Source organism: Poecile atricapillus, chromosome Z, assembly GCF_030490865.1.
Source record: "Poecile atricapillus isolate bPoeAtr1 chromosome Z, bPoeAtr1.hap1, whole genome shotgun sequence".
NCBI classification, from domain to species: Eukaryota; Metazoa; Chordata; class Aves; order Passeriformes; family Paridae; genus Poecile; species Poecile atricapillus.
Window position 1 is genome coordinate 136,561,382 of NC_081289.1, and position 17,623 is coordinate 136,579,004.

A 17,623-nucleotide genomic window follows, 5' to 3' on the forward strand; every position below is an offset into this window, starting at 1 on the left:
CGAGCATGTGCAGCCCCGGGAGGAGCCGCTGGGAAACGTAGTCCTGGACCAGATAGCCTCCCCCAGCGATAGCCGCCGGCCCGGAGCAGGGTCGGTGTCTGCCCGCTGGCTCCCGGGGGTGCGGGGGATCTCTGCCGCTCCTCCTCACGGCAGGGATGGCCATCACGGCAGCCCTGGAGGCTGGGGCAGGGGGACGAGCACACAGCCCCCACCGTCTTCCAGGGCTGAGATGCAGCTGCAACCCTATGTAAAAAAAAGGGCTTGTAAGCAAACAGCCCATGGCCCTGCTCCATGGAGAGAGGGGCGTGGGGATGTGGTCTGTGCCCCAAGAATACCAGTCTTCCCTTGCAGTCCCCAGGGCAGATCTGACCGAGAGAGCCACACTTGTTCAAACTGGAGAAGGTTCTGGGGAGACCTTAAGCAGCTTTCCACTTCCAGAAGGACTACAGGAGAGCTGGAGAGGGACTTTTTACAACGATGTGCAGTGATAGGAGGAGGAGGAACGGCTTCAGACTGCCAGAGGGCAGGTTTAGGCTAGATATTCATCACAGAATTACACCATATCTTGAGTTGGAAGGGACCCACTGGGAACATTAAAGTCCAACACACCCCAAACAATCAGCCCATGTGCCTGAGAACATTGTCCAAATACATCCCAAACTCTGTCAGTCTTGGTGCTCTGATCACTTCCCTGGGGAGCCTGTTCCAGTACACAAACACCCTCTGGATGAAAAACCTTTCCCTAATATTCAACCTAAACCTTCCCTGATACCGTTCCCTCAGGTCCTGTCACCGGTCACCGGAGGGAAGAGATCATTGTCTGCCCCTCTGCTTCCTCTTGTAGACTGTGATGAGGTCTCCCCTCAGTCTCCCCTTCCCCAGGCTTGAACAAACAAAGTGACCTCAGCTGCTTCCCATATGGCTTTTCTGTTTTTAGGAAGAAATTATTGTGAGGGTGGTGAGACACTGGCACAGTTTGCCCAGGGAGGCTGTTGATGCCCTGTCCCTGGAAGTGCTCATAGCTAGGTTGGATTGGGCTCTGAACAACTTGGTCTAGTGGAAGGTGTCCCTGTCCTTGGCAGGGGGCTTGGAATGAGATGACCTTTAAGGTCCTTTACAACTCCATGACATGGCTGCCCAGCCCAGCCCTGGCTGCATGTTTGAGCCATTCCCACTGCTTGCTGCCCCAAAGCCTGGAGTGTGTGATTCCCTCCTGCTGGGGTGCCAGGATGCTGGCCTCAAGGGCTGTCCCTTGCCCAAAGTGTCTGGCAGTCCCACAACCCCCGCCTGGGCTTTTGTCCCAGGTGGTGCCTCTGGGGACCCCACCAGGAAGTGACACTTTCCATTTTGCATGACGCCCGTCTGAGAAGTTGGGCTGGGAAGGGGTTGCCGCTGCCCCTGTGGGCTGCAGAGCAGGAGACCAAGGAAGGGATGGAAGAGGGTGTCATGTATGCTGACCTGCGCTTTCCTGCCACACCAGGTAATGTCCCCCCAACTCTCTCAGGGGGTTCTCTGCCCTCCTGCAGCCCCTTGCCTTCCCCAGAAATGTCCTCCCAGACTTGCTCCCCCCCACTCCCTCTTTTTGGGTGTCCTCTCTCAAACAGCTCCTCTCCAGCCCTCTTGCAGACTGCCTGCTCTCGGGGTAGGGGGCAGGAGGGGCTCAAGGGCAGGGAATGCCCACTGCACCCCCATGCCACAGCACAGATATTTCCCCTCTCTGCTCTCCCCACCAAACAGTGTGTGCAGAGAGATAATTTCTGGGACAATCAAGCTGCTGCAAAAGGGCTCTCCCCCAGTTTTCCCTGACATCCCACCTGGGATTCACAGATATTTCCTGGCTCAAGGTTCCCCACTGCTCCTCCCAACCCCTGCCTCCCCTCCCAATGTTAACTCCTTTTCTCAGCTCCTCAGCAGCGAGTGCACCTGCCCTGGTGCTGGGCAGCCCTCAGTCTGGGTCTCCTCTCTCTGATGCTCCTGCTGGCACAAATCATCCTGGTCAGCCTGAGTTTCCACTGTAAGTACAGTCATCCAGTGCCCAGATCTCTGCAGAGGGGGTCCTGGGGTCACGGCTGGTACCATCGCACTTGTGTACTGACAGAGTGAGCTGCAGCTTCCTGGAGATGGGCCCTTCTGCGTGGGGCTGAGGGCATTGAGGGTTCTGGGGCAAGCAGGAAAATTGGTGAGGCAAGACACCACCTACATAGCTTGTAAAGGAAGCTGGGGCGACAGCGTGGGCTTGGGGAAAGCCACTGTATCACCTAGCAGTGAAAGAAAGGCGGGAGGGAGAGCGCTGATACTGAAACTGAAAGACAGAAGCACTTTCCCTGAAAGCTGTTAGGTGGAGGGCTCCCAAACACAGCAAAATCTGCAAGGGCCTTGCAGGCTTGTTGTACCTAAAGCAGGGCACACCACACCCACAGCCGTGGGGCTGTCCTGTGGGAGAGGACACTGGGTGCTGCTGGGGCCCAGAGGTGCTGGGACACACCTGTGCTCTTCTGCTGTAGATTTAGTGCAACAACAGACAAGCAGTGCACACGGTCTCTGGAGTACAGAGGAAAGCCCCAGCTATGGGAAACAGACACTGGAAGGTAAGAGATCTTGGATGGCTCCTGGATAAGGCTTGGAGAGGGCCTTACTGCTTCTTTCAAGCAGCAGGATCTATCCGTACTCAAGGATGATTCCCTGAGCTCTATCCCTACATATTCCTTCACCTTTACTGCCTGTCCTCCTGGCTTATGGCATGGATAGCTGCCCCAGCACTGCTGAACAGGCTGAACTGCTGGGACCGCTTTAGAAGAGGTGACCCCAGAGAGCTCAGAGTTACCTGGGCATGCCACCATCACCAGGCTCATGGATGCCACCAGCATCCCTGTGTCAGGTGGCATCAGCTTCTGGTGCAGCTGAAACCTTAACTGAGTTCCCAGCGCTTTGGAAACTGTGTTTGTATCACCTCCCCAAACCTGCAGCTCCCTGTTCTGCTCAATGCCAGCATGTTCCTGTAACAAGCCCCTGTTCCCAGGGCTCTGGGATCGGAAGCTGGGCTTCCAAGTGAGGGCAAGTGCAGAGTGGTCTCTGTGGAGCAGACGTACACGGTGGGTTGGCTGGTGCCCTTGTCACTGTTGGACATGAAATGAGTTACACAGACACAGTTCGAGGTGTGGTGAAGGAAAGAGAGAACTTTATTTTTTCTCTCAGTATTTATAGGTTTCTGACCACGACCAGGGATTGGATAGTCAGGTTAACACCTTCCCAACCGCACTGGCCGTGAGAGATGTCCATCAAAACGCATATCTTTATGGAATATATAAACACCTATGTTTATAGTTACTTTCCTGGGAAAGTGGCTAAAACTTATAGAAAAACAATATCAAGGGCCTTATTCTCAGGGCAACAGTGCCCTTACTGTCCACTGTCACTCTCCTGGTCCCTTGGGCTGGAGGCTGGTGGCAGCCCCTGCCCGCTGCCCCATCCCACCTGCGGTGTTTCTGGTGTGCAGGGCACTGCCAGTTTTGCCCACTTGGCTGGCTCTGGGATGCAGGGCAGTGCTACTACTTCTCCTCTGCCAAAAAGAGCTGGGAGCAGAGCAGAGAGGATTGCTTCTCCAGAGGGGCACAGCTGGTCACCATCCAAGCCAACACCACCCTGGTAAGTGCACCCAGCCTGGCCTGACAACTCCCTGCAAGCACTGGGCTGTCCTGGTGACCACCTCACTGTCCCTCAGCAGTCACCCACGCAGAGCATTGTCTCAGCTTCCTGGCCCATGTGCGCAAAGCCTAGCAAAGCCTCCTGGCAGGGAGCTGGCAATGCTGTGCCCATACAGCCCAGCCCCCATGGGACGTCCCCCCACGGGCTCATGTGGGTCCTCTCCTGTGCTAGGCTTTCCTGGTGCGCGCAGCTAACACGGATGCCTTTCATGTGGGGCTGAAGAAGGATGGCTTCAGGTCTGACTGGAAGTGGCTAGATGGCACCACACCAGATGGGTGAGGCTATCAGCTTGTTCCCAGCTAGGTGTGCTGAGGGTCCAGCATCAGGGCTCGGGATGATGACAGGGACAGGCATGCAGGGATGTGATCAATATTTTAGCCACCTCTTTTCTTCCCAGGATTTCACTGGGGCATTTTAGGGAAGGGGTATTTTTATCAGGGGCCTAACCCTGGTGTCCACACTCTGCCTGGGTGAGGGGCTGCAGGGAATCCCACAAACGCAGGGTCCCAGTTTGATTGGTGCTGAGCCCTGCTAGGATTGACCTGGGGGTACTTTGTGAGTGATGGGGCTGGGGGCATCAGGGCATGTGCCTAATTGGGAGGAGGCTGACGGGAGACAGTGCTCCATGGGGAGGGTGAACTTTGCCTCCACAGCATCCCTGTGCAGTGTCTGGTCCCTGGCTGCAGCAGTTGCTGATGGGACAGCCTAAGTTCTTCCTTCCCATCCCATCTCAACCCACTCTCTCCCTTGCAGGATGTTCCCAACCCAGCGCTACACCAGGTCTTTCCAGGCCTGTGGCAGGGTGTCAGGCTTGGGACTTTTAGGTGGTGCCTGCACAGAAGCCCTCAGATGGATCTGCAAGCAGAGTGCAGCCTCTCTGCAGTGGCTCCAGTCCTCACCTCCTGCCTTCCTCTGGGGGAACACCACCTACAGCTGTGTGAGGCCCTGATGGCTGTGGTGACCCCCAGTGTGTGTGCCACCACCCTTGTTCCCTGCCTGACCCCAGTCCATCGGCATTCTCAGGCTCTTCTGCCTCCTGGCCCAGACCTCTTTACTCTCCAAAACTCTGTACTTTGCCAATAAATTCTCCCAACAATTGCAGCTGGCTTTGAGGTATGGTGGGGGTAGGATAGAGGTGCATCCTCCAGCTCTCAGGCTCGGTTGCATCACTGACAAGTGGGAAATTGCATCTGCTGCTCTGTGGCCAGGAGCCAGCATTGAGCCAGCAGCAATCCAAGTATCACCATGGCCCAACAGCAGTGTGAAGCAGCTCCTGTGCAGGCTGGCACAGTCCCTTGAAAACTCTGGGCTTTCTGGTCGTGGTGGTTGCCTGGGGCTTTTGCCACTTGGGGCATGCTGCTGAGAGGTGACCCTTCGCCTCTGCAGGCCCATGGACTTGGGCTGGGCAGCAGCTTGTTTGCTGGTGCCTGCCCAGTCTGAGGAGATTCCAGCAAACACCCTCACTTTGTTTTGAGGTTGGGTAATGTGTGAGAACCTAAAAGGCCTGCTAGGGCTTGGGTTGGAGTTGTTTGGTCCAGAGGCAGTTCTGGTTTCGGTATAAACCAGGGTTGTTCCAGCAGCCTGCAGCTCAGGCACAGACCTTGCTGGGACTCCCTCCCAGCACATGCAAAAGACCAAGCCCCCACAGCCACTGCACCCTGTCAGCCTGAGCAGCACTCGAGGTGGAAGGTGTTAGATGGGGAAGTGTAGCCCTGCTGTGGCCTGTACCCATGGGCTTGGGCTCATCACAGCCTGGGGACCTGAACGCAGAGTATGCTGAGCAGTAGGGAGCTCATTCACCCCCCGCCCCCTAAACTGAGAGCATACACAAGAAGAAAACCCACTTTTTGCAAATAAAGCAGCTACTTCTGCTTTTCTGCCTATGAAGATGTGTCTCCATGCAGCATGGTCTTTGCCACACTCTGCCACCTGACCAGAATGGAGAAGGACGGGACTGAGTTCCTGGACTACTGCTGCCCAGCCACCTGCATGGCCCAGAGTGTGTCCTACACTGACCTGCAGTTTGCTGAGGCCCCTGCTCACTGCCCCCATGTGCCTTGCAGACCCCAGTGAGGATGACATTCACTACAAGAACCTGCTGCTGGGGCTAGTGCTGACAGTGGCCAGCCTTGGTGAGAACTTAGCTGCGTTCACTGCCACAGGCATAGCCCAGCACAGGGTGAGCACTGGGTGATGGGACCGTGGGGTGATGCCCATGGGCATTTATCTTGTCGCACATTTCCCATGGACAGATGTCTTGTTCCACAAAGCCATTTATTTATTCACAGCACAGTAACACAGAAACAGCTCAAAGTGGTTCCTCTGAGGAGGGATGCCCAGCAAAGGAACCCCTGGGCTTTTATCCTCTCAATGTCTGCTTGTACTGAGACCTTGGTCCTCCTCCTCAGTTCTCTTCTCCTGCCCCCTCTCTGAGTCCATCCACCTTGTTTTTGTCACCCCTCTCCTTGGTTATCCAAAAGGTCAGCAATTCTTAGCTCCTGCTGTCTCTCTCAGTGTCCATGTACCTGTCTGGCACCACTCATCTTCCTGCCCTTTGCTGTCCCAGATGTTGGCAATTCACAGCCTCTTGCCTCAGGCTCCCACCCAGGGCTCAGTCTGCACTTCCATCTGCATCTCTAACTGCACCTTGCAAGCCCAGCTACCTGGAGCAGAGGTACTCCTCAACAAGGGGACATCTGTACCAGCCTTCCAGCTCACCTCTGCTGCCTTCCACTCAGGGTGGTTTGGTGAAGGTAGGTAAGATGGTGTCATTGGTGTCCCTTTGAGGACTCTGTTAGATTTCCTGGCTGCCCCTTGCCTCTGCCACTATTTGCTGCTGGCTCATGTCTTGCCCTTTCCTATCCCTACATCACCTGTCCGGAGCTGAGCTTTGTTCTCCCGCCTCAATACCAGGAAGAAGATGTAGCACACCTCCTGAGCATGCAACCATCCAGTACAGAGGTGGATTTACCAAGGGCAGGTGATGCCTGTCTGACCTGCCTGCTGCTGTGAGAACAATGGGTTGTGGATAAGGGGAGAGCAATGGGGGACATTTATCAACCTTTGAGGTCTGGCACATGGCTTTTCATGGTCTCTTCACTTGCAAAGTGGGGATATATGAGGTCAGGAGAAGAGAAGAGGGTGGGTGGAAAACCTGGATGGTGTGAGGGGTGCAGTGGGTGTCAGTAACACCCTTGTTCCCCTGGCAATTGCTGAAGGGGTGATCTTGGGGTTTCTGCTCCTTGGAGCTTTCATCAGTGCACTGGATGGTAGGGGGTGGCCTCAGCCGGCTGGGGAGCAATACCAAACCAGTAGTGTGTATACTGGAGGGCACGACTAGGGTACAGAGAGGCCTGGAGAAATGGTTTGATGGCAGTCTGCTGGTACTGGAGTGGGTAAAACTGCAAATCCTGCAGCTAGGAAGAAAGGAGAAGCCACACATCAAGATGGGCAAGTGAGCAGCCATGCTGAACCAGCCTGGGGAAACCATGAACCAGAGGCTGGATGGGGTCTGCAGTGTCCTTGTAGTGGAAACTACGACACCATGGGCAGTGCAGGCTGGAGCTCGGCTTTAGGAGCAGGGAGGAGCTGTGGACTCTCCAGGACAAGCCAGACACAGCAAGTCCTTGTTTTGTGTGATAGCTGAGACTGTAGGGGATCTGCAATCCTGTCCCAGCCTTGCCATGCCATGTGGTTGGCTCCACCAGCCTCCTTCTATGGAAGCTCTACTAGGAACTGCCCTCTCAGTCTGAAACCACAGTAAGTTTTCCCTGAAGCCTTTTCCCTCCAGGCTGAACAATCCCAGTTCACCTCACAGCAGAGGTGCTCCATCCCTCTGATCATCTTGGTGGCCTCCTCTGTGCTGGCTCCAGCAGGTCCCTGTCCCTCCTGTGCTGGGACCTCAGCTCTGGATGCTCCAGCTGGGTCTCAGCAGAGCAGAGCAGAGGGGCAGAATCCCCTCCCTCCCCTGCTGCCCACGGGGCTCTGGATGCAGCCCAGGACACGTTTGGCTCTCTGGGCTGTGAGTGCCATGGCCAGGGCATGTCCAGCCTCTCACCCACAGCATCCCCAGGTCCTTCTGGGCAGGGCTGCTCTGGGTCTGTTCATGCCCAGCCTGTGTTGATACCGGGGGCTGCTCTCACCCAGGTGCAGCACCTGCACTTGGCCTTGTTAAACCTCATGATGTTCCCATGGGCTGCTCCTCAAGCTTGTGCAGGTCCCTCTGGATGACTTCCTGTCCTTCAGCTTGGTGTCATCTGCAAACTTGGCAAGGGTGCATATGATCCCATAGTTCACGTTGTTGACAAAAGTACTAAATAACATTGGCCCCAAGGTGGATCCCTGAGGGCCATTTTCACTACATTATCACTAGTGTCCACATCAGGACACTGAGCCACTGACCATTATCTTCTGGATGCAGCTCTCCAACCTTACCCACTGAACAGTTCATCCTCTGAATCCATTTCTCTCAAGTTTAGAGGGGAGTTGAGTTGAAGGCCTTTACAGAAGTCCAGAGAGAAAAGGTGTAGCCCTTCCCCTGTTCACTGATGCAATCACTCCGTTTTAGGCTACTGGGTTGTTTGGGCAGGACTTGTGGTGAAGCCATGCTGGCTGTTCCAATGGCAGAGCAGGAGCTGCCGAAACCACCGCCTTCCCAAGAGCTTTGTCTCCATGGAAAGGGGACAGCTCAGCGCACCAGACACTCACACACCCTGTTGGTATCTGATGGTTGATGAATGACACGAGAGGGGCTCTTTGTGTGGTATTCCAGTGGAATTCATTAACCTCACACTGAAGGGAACCAGGGACAAAGAACAAGGAGGGGTCCAGGGCTTTATACAACCAGGAAAGGGCGGAGCCTCAGGACCGAGGGCCAATGGGTTGAGGGCATGGGGCGGTGCAAAGGCACGGTCAAAGGGTAACAACCAATCAGGGTCCAGGGGTGGAGAGACAGGGAACAGGGACCCATGGGGAAGACAGGAACAGAGAACATTTTGGAACTGGGAAGGAGAACAGGGATGACATAACTTTTGGGGTACGGACAAGGAGTGATATAACTTGGATGATGTAACTGGGGTGATGTCACTTGGAAACTGGGGTACATAAGACAACAAGCGACTGCGTGAGAATGTTCCTAAACCGGGGTCTCATCCCAGGATATTCCACTCATGGCATCCCCCACTAACTCCTGGGATGCAACAGGCTGTCTCAAGTCCACCTTAGCAAAATGGTTGCCAACACATTCCCCTCTCTGCAGAAACACTGAGACAGGGAGGGTCAGCGCTGCTTCTGGGCTCACCCCCACACCCAACTGGGTCCTGGGCAGGGATCTCTCATCACCCTCCTTTGGCAGATAAGGTCCCACCACATTTTTAGGAATCTTTCCCCCTGGGTGGAAGAAATCTTCCCTTTTCCCCACATTCCCAAGTCTCCCCAGTGCTCCTTCCTCTCTCCCACTGTCTTATCAATGCATCTCCTTTTTTTCATGACCACCTTCATTTGCAGTTCCACTGCACCCCCTTTCTTTTTCCATGGTCTCGGGATTCCCACATTCACCTCCCATTGTCTTAGGGCTCTTCATTACCCTCATTTTCCTCCCATGGTTTCAGAGTTTCCTCATTCATCTACTCTGCTCTCAAAGCTCCCCAGCACTATCCCATTTCCTATATCATCTCAGGGCTTCCCAGCATTTTCTCATGCTGAAGGCACCACTGTCAGCACCCTTCCCAGGCAGGACTCAGCCCAAAGCCCTGGGCAGGTGATGAAGATAGAAGAAAGGGCAGGATGAGAGCTGTCAATGCTGAGAGAAGGGACAGGCTGTTAATCCACAGGTTTCCCCAGAATGGACAGGTTGACGACATCAGTGTGTCATCCCCCAGCTCCAAAAAGATGCAAATGGCAGATCCTGCACCCCTGGCAGCCTTGGGGTAACAAAGAAGGAGGAAGCTGGGTTCTGCAATGGAGACCAGGGTCAGAGCTGCACTGGCCAGGGCACACAGGGACATGCAGTGGCACAGTACAAAGTAGTATACTGTGTGTATGCATGAGTACGGGAGAGGGGAATAAGGTCTGTTTTCCATAATCCTTACTTTCAAATAGACACACCTTTTCCCAGCAGTTTTGCAATGCAATTGAGGCGAAGTGTGCACAGGGGACAGGATCTCAGGGTGCACCCCCAGGTCCTGTTCCTGAGTCCAATGATGGAGGGGGGTGGCAGAAGTCAGTCCTTGGCCAGAAAAAGAGGTCGGGTCTCAGATGCACTGGTCAGCTTTGGGGATTTCTCGCATATCCACGGGAATCGACGCGCACATGAGCAACTCCACATTTCTTTGTTAACTACTGACCAGCAGTCTGAATTACGGCGTCTCCTAGGAAAGAGGGCACATCTCAGGGCAGCAGTGACAACCTCCTCACCATGGGCACCACTTCCCATAGATGCCAGTGCTGCTGGGGCAGGCAAGGCACCTGGCACAGAGATCAGCCTGAGGAAATGTCACATTCCTCCTCCTGCTCTTATTCTCTGCCACTTGGATATTCAGCACTGCACCCCACAGTTTGGCTCTACCCTCACCCTCCTCCCTTGGGGCACTGCTCATGGGACCATCTGTCTTTTGCTAAATGCAAAAAGCAAGGAACAGAGCCTGTGTGAAACTAAGTCACACAGGCTTCTCATTCTGGCCTGAGAAAGCATGAGAAAGAATCCAAACAGTCCTTGGTAAAGGACAACAATCTTTGCAGGTGGTGTTTAGGAAACAGTCATGGGGTGAGGTTATAACCAATGATGGTGCATGTGTTGCTTTAATAGCCAACATGAGTTTTACCTCTCAGACTTTCTCAAAGAAGTCTATAAAAAAAGATCAAGAATAATAAACTTTGCTCTCCTGTTCAACTCACAAGAGAGTCTGTGTCATTCTTCTTAGCCGTTCCTAATCTAGAGCGACAACCATCAACTCTTTTATTGAGGGGTGTCACAGGGGCAAAACAGCACCTTTCTAGTATGGCAAAAGGGCAGGTGCTTATGCCAAGGACTTTTGCACTTACAAGGGATATTTGCTGTCTGCCCCCACAGAAGATCTCCTTGTCTCATAAACAATTCTTGTTCCAATCCAGTAGTTTGCGTTAGACTCATGCACAAATTGCTAGGGGAGAAGAGAATCTGTCAAACACCCTCCTCATGACCTGCACTTGCCAGCTGCCCAGGAGCCCCAGGCCTGGCTGTGCTTGTCCCCTCACACTGCCAGTTGGGAACCCAGGGCTCATGGTGCCGCCCTGGCACCTCCACAGATATCTGCTTGAGCTGGCCCCGCAGGGCTCTGCCAGCCTCCTGGGGTACCACAGCCCCCCTGCTCTGTACCGGCACTATCAATGGTGGCCAGTCGTCCTGGACCAGCAGTTGAGCAGATCTCATTGCGCAGTCTTGCTGGCTGTCCTCCCAGGTCTTGTTTGTCACTGAGATGTAGAGACACTTGCTCCTGTAGAGTACCCAGCCCCTGGGACAGCAATCTGAGGGCAGGGACACATCTCAGGCACTCATCCTTCTATGGATGCTTGGGGAGCTCAGCCTGGCTGAGTTCAGCCCCCGCACCTTGCAGCAGCAACATCACCTGTGCCCCAACCCTCTCAGGTTCTACCTGTGTTCACGCAGGAGCGCAGGCTGCTCACAGTGCTCTCGCTGATGTTGAGCTTCCCCTGCACCTCCTGCATCTCCTTCTGCAACACAACCAGCTTCTGCTGGGTATGCCCCAGCTCAACATTCCTGCTTTCCAGCTCCATCTCGGTGATGTTGTACTCATGCCACGCTCGCTGCAGCTCTTCTCTAGCCCATGCTAGCTCCACTTGTGTCTGCTCCAGGCTCTGCTCCCGTGCCCTCAACTCCTGTGACAGGCGGCCCTGCTCGGCCATGTGCTCACGCGAGGTGTCCTGCAGGCTGCGGGAAACCTGCCAGTCTGGGGACAGGGCAGGAGAGCTGGACACGGGAATGGGGCCCTGCCTGGGGCATGGCTCTTGCAAGGGAGGGTAGGATAAGAGTAGGCTGCGGGTGGAGATTGTCCTGGAGGTTCAAGTGGGAAGGGAATGGAAGCCCCGATGGTGGCAAATGGAGGGTAGACATTGGAAGGCAGTGGGAGACAGTGGGAAGACAAGGTGAAGGCTGTGGGAGACAGTGGGAGCCAATGGGAGACAGTGGGAAGAAAATGGGAAGAAAATGGGAGGCATTGGGAAGCAATGGGAAGGAAATGGGATGCAGTGGGAATAAAATGGGGAGGCAATGCAAGGCAGTGAGATGAAGTGGAAGGACAGTGGGAAGTCAGTGGCAGGGAAAGGGAGGCAGTCAGAGGGATTAGGAGGCAATGGGAGAGAGTAGAAGGCAGCAGGAGAAAATGGGAGGCAATGTTTGGCCATGGGAGGCAGTGGGACGACAGTGGGAGGAAATGTGAGGCAGTGACAGGGGGTGGGAGGCGGTGGGAAGGCAATGGAAGGCAGTGGAAGGTGGTGGAAAAGGCAAGGGAAAAAACAAGTGGTAGGCAATGGGAAAGGCAGTGGGAAAGGCAGTGGGAAAGGCAGTGGGAGGCAGCTCGTGGTGGCCATGCAAGAACCCCGGACCCCAGCCCCAGGCACCCCTCCTCCCTGACAGCCCCCGCAGCCTGTCCCTCGCCCAGCCCGACGCCCGCTCCCGATGCCCCCACCCCGCGGCGGTCACCGACTCACAGCTAGCCCCCAGGGCCACGACGGCCACCAGCAGCAGCAGCAGGAGGAGCAGGCTGGCTGCCAGCAACGCTGCGGGGACGCGCCAGGGCCGGATCCAGCGCCCTGCAAGAGAGGAGCGCCCGCAGGCATCAGCCCGTGGTCCCCTGCCCCCGCCCTGCCCGGGACTGCCGCCGGGCTCCCACCTGGGCTGGGCTCTGCTGCCAGCGGCCCCAGCGGCACGTTCTCGTAGGGACTGTCATCCTCATCGGGGACGGTGGATGGGCCCGCGGCAAACTTGAGGTCGGCATAGACCACACTCTGGGCCATGCCCCGGGCGGCCCCGATGGCCCGGCGGGCGCTGCTCCGCTTCAGAGGGAAAATGCAGCTGGTTTCTGCAGAAGCAGAAGTGTGCTGAGGTGCAGCGGAGGGGGAAGTACGGCCACGGCACCGGCGCCCTGTCATTGGCCGGGCACCACCATCTAGCTCCCCTCCACACCCCGAAACTGCTCAGTGTCCCCTGGGATGGCATTGGGGCGGTGCAGCTCGGGGCTGGAGAGCTGTAGGGCTCAGCTTTCATCAAATTCCCTAGGGCAGGGGAGAGCAGGTCTGGCTTCCAGCTGGGAGCAGGTAGCTCTGCTGTTGACTCCATCCAGGATGGAGGGTTTCCTCTTCTTGGTACTCCAGGATCTGAGTGAGCATCGCTGCCCTAATGCCTAGAAGGGCCACACTGCAGCATGAGCTTTCACTTCTCTCATCATGGCCACATCTCTCCATTCTGCCTGCAAGTACACTATGGAAAACCACATCCCAGACACAGAAGGGTTGTAACAATTGGCCCCATTGCTCTCCCCTTGCCCCCAGGCTAGTGCTTCCAAGCAGTAGGCGGTACATTGGGCAGTCACCCAATAAATCCCATTAGCTTTTCCCCTGCATGTCTTCCCTGGTTCTGGGCCCCTGCATGCCCAGATGAACATGCTCCATTTTTTACCAGGAGGTTGAGTAGAGGCTGCCCAACCTTTAGCTTTCTAACTTCCTGTCCCCTTTGAAGCTGGCTTTAATTTTTGTCTTTCTCCACTGATGAAGAGCTTCCCTTGCTCTTGCAGAGCTGATGGATAGTGGCTTTGTAACACTATGCTCTACTGTGCACCTCTGTGCACCTCCACAGGGACTCCCAGGGACTGGCTGTGTTCAGATGTGCCCATCTGGCCATCTGGAAGACAGTGGGAGGCAGTAGCAAGGCAGTGGAATGGAGTGGGAGGCAGTTACAGGCAATGGGAAATAGTGGGAGGGTTTGGGAGCATCCCTTCTGAAACCTGGCTTTCTCTGCATGCAGTTCAGTAGAGACCTCTGAGATGCTGGGAGCCTGGAGGGACCAAGAAGAAGGTGTTGTGAATACTGGGATTATGGTCTTGGGAAGGCAAAGAGGATATCACTGATTTTTGTAGCCCCCTGTGGCTGTTTTGGAGCAATGCCAAAGCTGGGGTCCTCTTTGGAGGGGACCAGGGAGGGCATGAGAAGTAGTGGAACCAAATACATCATGGGGAAAATCCCATTCTCAGAGGCTGGGAGGGGAAATCTCTATCTGTGAAGACCTCCAGCCCTCCATCTCTGCCTTGTCCACACAGCAGTTTGCTCCTGTATGTAGGATTGCCCTGCTCTGTACCAGCTGTCCTGTAGCCCACAAATTTGTGTCTATCCTTTGCTCTGCCACTGCTGTGACATCTGGCTGTGCTGCCCTCATCGTGCCCGGTGCCTAGGGGGACCATGAGCACTTTTAGGGCGTGGGAGGGGACGGGCCGGTGTTTCTGTGACCAATGAAAGGGTGCTGGTCCCCACAGCTATGCCTCACTAGTCCCATCTGCTACAGTGCAGAGCAAAATTCTGCTTCTGCAGATGCTGGCTGCACTTCTCCTTTGCACCTCCGAGAGAGGGTGCAATCACCGGGAACAGGGACATCTCAGAAAGGCATCCCAAGGGCGGAGTGGGAGCCAGCAAGGCTCAGGGCTTGCCCAGCGTTCGCCCACATGGCACAGCTTTATGCTGACCTGAGGTTTGCCAAAGTGATGGGGGGCCGGAGCATGGCCAGCCAGGCGCTGGAGGCAGGTGAGAGCCCACTGGCCCCCTCACGCTGTTCCTGCTGTACCCAGCCCCATGGCCTCAGCTGCTCTCCCCTGCCTTCCTCCAACAGCCTTCGGCATGAACGAGGCAGAGAGCCCCTATGAGAACACTCAGCCAGCACTGGCAGGGCAGGATGGGGATGGAGCAGAGCCCAGCCCAGGTGAGTATCCAGCTGGATTCCAGCGGACCCAGGATGGTTGTGGTGTTGGTTGTGGGTGGTGTTTTGGGATCCTCCCATTCCCATCACCCAGACCATGCCACCTGTGCTGTCATGCCACCATTCTCCTGCCTATACCCAGGAAGGAGGTCTGTGGTGAGGGCTTTCAGGGGTTTTCCAGCTCTTCAGGTGATGTCTGTTGTCTGTTGTATCATGCAGGGCGCTGGTCCCGTTGGTGGTGCATCCCTGTGGGTCTGCTGGCAACTTGCCTGCTGCTAGTGGCCACTGTGGCCCTGGGGGTTTGCTGTGAGTTGGGGGACTGTGAACGTCTGGGGCAAGGAGTGGTTGGGTCAGGGAGGCATCTGGCTGGGGTGGGTGCTGTGGGTGAATAGAGGCATGCTCATGCACACTCACTGCTGAGTCCCTCTGCCCGGTCTGCCACAAGCTAGCATGTATCCCTCGCACATCCCTCACACCTCCTTTGCCTCCCATCATCCATCTTCCTCACCTTACTCTCCATTTCTGCTCCTTTTCTTTCCCATCTTGGCATTGCCCCGCTTCATATTGCTGCACCCTCCCTGCCCTTACCCTGCTGTGTCTGCTCCTACACCCCATCCTGCCTTGCCCTGCTCTCCCCTGCCAGATCCTGCCCAACCCTAAACCATACATTTCCCAGCTGTGTCCTTCCCTCCCATCCTTTCCCATTCATCATGGATAATTCCCTGCCTTGCCCTGCCCATCCCACCTGCCTTAAGCAGGGTCAGTGCCACATCTGAGCCATCCCATTCCTGTGTCCAGCTCACCCACTCTGTCCCCAGACTGGCAGGTCACCCGCAGCCTCCGGGACACCTCCCGCGAGCACGCGTCCGAGCAGGGCCGCCTGTCGCAGGAGCTGAGGGCACGGGAGCAGAGCCTGGAGCAGACACAAGTGGAACTGGCATGGGCCAGAGCGGAGCTGCAGCGAGCGTGGCGCGAGGGCAACATCAGCCAGCTGGAGCTGGACAGACTGAACATGGAACTGCGTCGTGTCACGGGGGTCCTGGGAAAGACAGAGAGGGAGGTGCAGGAGGTGCAGGGGAGGCTCAACAGCAGCGAGAACACCGTGGCCCTCCTGCGCTCCTGCAAAGCCATAGGTACGGTGATGATGGGGCAGGGAGGGGCTGCTCCAGGTGACTGGCACCCCTCAGCAGGTGAAAAAGGGTGATCCAAGGGCTGAAGCTATGCCTGAAGCAGATGCTGAGCCTGTGATGTCTTTTGGAAAGGTGTGGGGGTGCTCCTTGTCACCCCCCAGGGCATCTGTGGTTGAGCAAGCCCCTGAGCTGTGCCTCTGCCCACAGATTGCTGCCCTTCAGGCTGGCTGCTCTACAGGGGCAAGTGCCTCTTCATCTCCTCGGAGAAGAAGACATGGGAAGACAGCAGAGATGAGTGTGAGAAGACATATTCTCAGCTCCTGGTCACGAAATCCTGGAGTCGTTGGACTGTGCCGGTAGGGTGCTGGGGGAGCAGAGGGCAGGAGATGGTGTGTCCAGCCCTGGGGTCCCCAGATGGGCTAGCAGAGTTCTGGGGACCCCTGTCCTCCCAAAACATTGGAGGGTGCAAGGCTGTGCTGGAGCACATGGCTGGTGGTTGACATGGGATAGAAAGGCTCTGGCACCCCTGGATGTTTCCCAAGCTGGAGCAGGGCGCCAGGGCTGCTCAGCTGTCCTTGCATCCCCCAGGGCTCCTTGGGGAGATGATCACCCTGCTGTGAAGTACATAGTACTGCAGTACATAGTGCCATGGAATAAAACATGGAAAAGCACTTTTTTCTCTTCTCCAGACCTTCCTGAAGAATGCAGATGTCCCATACTGGATTGGATTGCAGAAGGGCAGTTTTCCCTGGTACGACTATGGCTGGCTGGAGGAAGAGGACCCAGAGACTGAGGGGGCCTCAGAGGCCTGGTTCTGGGTGGATGGCTCCCTTTACGAAAGGTACGTGGCAGCACAGCCTCTTGCCAAAACTCCCTTCCTCTGGCATGGCTGTAGGAAGCATTTTAAATCCCATTTATACCCAGTTCCAGGCACAGGGCCTGGGAAACAAGGAGCAACAGAGCAGCAGGGACTGAGGGAAGGTGGGCGCAGTGGTGTGATGAGAGGACACACCTCTCATGGAAAGCCAAGACTCAAGGGGGGGGTGGGTAGAATGCAGGGCATGTGAAACAGAAGGCAGCAAGAGTAGACAGAAGAAACCCCAAATTTTATTTGGGGCCTAGGCAAGGTGTTTGAGCACCACCTCTATTCCCCACATGCCTTCTTGATTCTTCTCCAAGGGGAGATCAAGGAGACTCTGGGCTCCTCCCTGCCATGTGCACCACCTCCTCAGCTCACTGCCTCTTCCTCTTGCAGTGTCTGAGAGCACTGGGGAGAAACAAACCTGTCTGGCCAGGTTCTGGGTACTTGGCACTCCATCCTCAGCCCTGCACCCAAAGCAGACCCAGGGCTCAGGACAGCTCCTCTGCTTATCCATGTGCTTTCAGGGGGCACCTGGCTCTCCCCACTGTAGGCATGGAACTACCCCCAGCAGCGAGGCTGAGAGGGGAGAAGCTAAAGGGGTGTCACAAGCACTGCACACCTTTTACTGTTCCTCAGCCTGCCCGGGGGAATGCAGGGATGCATCAGCTGAGCCTTCAGCCTGTCAAATATGTAGGAGAGGACTGGGGGATCCCCCTTTGACAGCAGCATCCAACCCCTCCTCTGCCAGTGTACAAAAGGCCTCAGCTGCCTCAGCAAGGTTTGTAGAAAGAAAGTGTCAGTGCCTGATGTGTTGTTTCCCCATTCAGGCCGTGGCACTCAAAATCGAATGGAACCTGTGCCATAATAAGCCATGGGAGCATCAAACCCGCCCAGTGCACTGGTCCCGGTGACCTGCACCTCTGGATCTGTGAGAAGGCAGCAGGGCCAAGCCTCCCTTTCATATGA

General features: G+C 55.9%; 3 protein-coding genes across 4 annotated transcripts; 2 read left to right on the top strand and 1 right to left on the bottom strand.

The window, feature by feature from the left end:
• The first annotated feature begins 1,377 nt into the window (after nucleotides 1-1,377).
• On the top strand, nucleotides 1,378-4,786 carry LOC131572957 (killer cell lectin-like receptor subfamily G member 1). The gene is made up of 6 exons (XM_058826415.1): nucleotides 1,378-1,480; nucleotides 1,904-2,014; nucleotides 2,505-2,588; nucleotides 3,497-3,645; nucleotides 3,877-3,980; nucleotides 4,459-4,786. Exons 1-6 carry the CDS (start codon nucleotides 1,432-1,434, stop codon nucleotides 4,652-4,654), a joined length of 693 nt encoding a protein of 230 aa, XP_058682398.1. The 5' UTR covers nucleotides 1,378-1,431; the 3' UTR covers nucleotides 4,655-4,786.
• A 3,825-nt stretch (nucleotides 4,787-8,611) lies between these two features.
• On the bottom strand, nucleotides 8,612-12,848 carry LOC131572955 (B-cell differentiation antigen CD72-like). 2 transcript variants are annotated; one of them, XR_009276098.1, is made up of 7 exons: nucleotides 12,594-12,848; nucleotides 12,412-12,513; nucleotides 11,337-11,651; nucleotides 11,060-11,208; nucleotides 10,747-10,844; nucleotides 9,811-10,073; nucleotides 8,612-9,658 (listed from the first exon to the last, which is right to left on the bottom strand). XR_009276098.1 is itself a non-coding variant. In XM_058826412.1 (6 exons), exons 1-6 carry the CDS (start codon nucleotides 12,715-12,717, stop codon nucleotides 9,926-9,928), a joined length of 936 nt encoding a protein of 311 aa, XP_058682395.1. In that variant the 5' UTR covers nucleotides 12,718-12,848; the 3' UTR covers nucleotides 8,612-9,925. The 2 variants fall into 2 exon arrangements, 1 of the variants encoding a protein (XP_058682395.1); XM_058826412.1 differs by having other exon boundaries at nucleotides 8,612-10,073.
• Nucleotides 12,849-14,414: 1,566 nt separating this feature from the next.
• LOC131572956 (B-cell differentiation antigen CD72-like) lies at nucleotides 14,415-17,623 on the top strand. Its single transcript, XM_058826413.1, has 7 exons — nucleotides 14,415-14,493; nucleotides 14,579-14,668; nucleotides 14,885-14,971; nucleotides 15,484-15,798; nucleotides 16,003-16,151; nucleotides 16,485-16,636; nucleotides 17,485-17,623. The coding sequence occupies exons 1-7, from the start codon at nucleotides 14,415-14,417 to the stop codon at nucleotides 17,621-17,623; spliced, it is 1,011 nt and encodes a 336-aa protein (XP_058682396.1).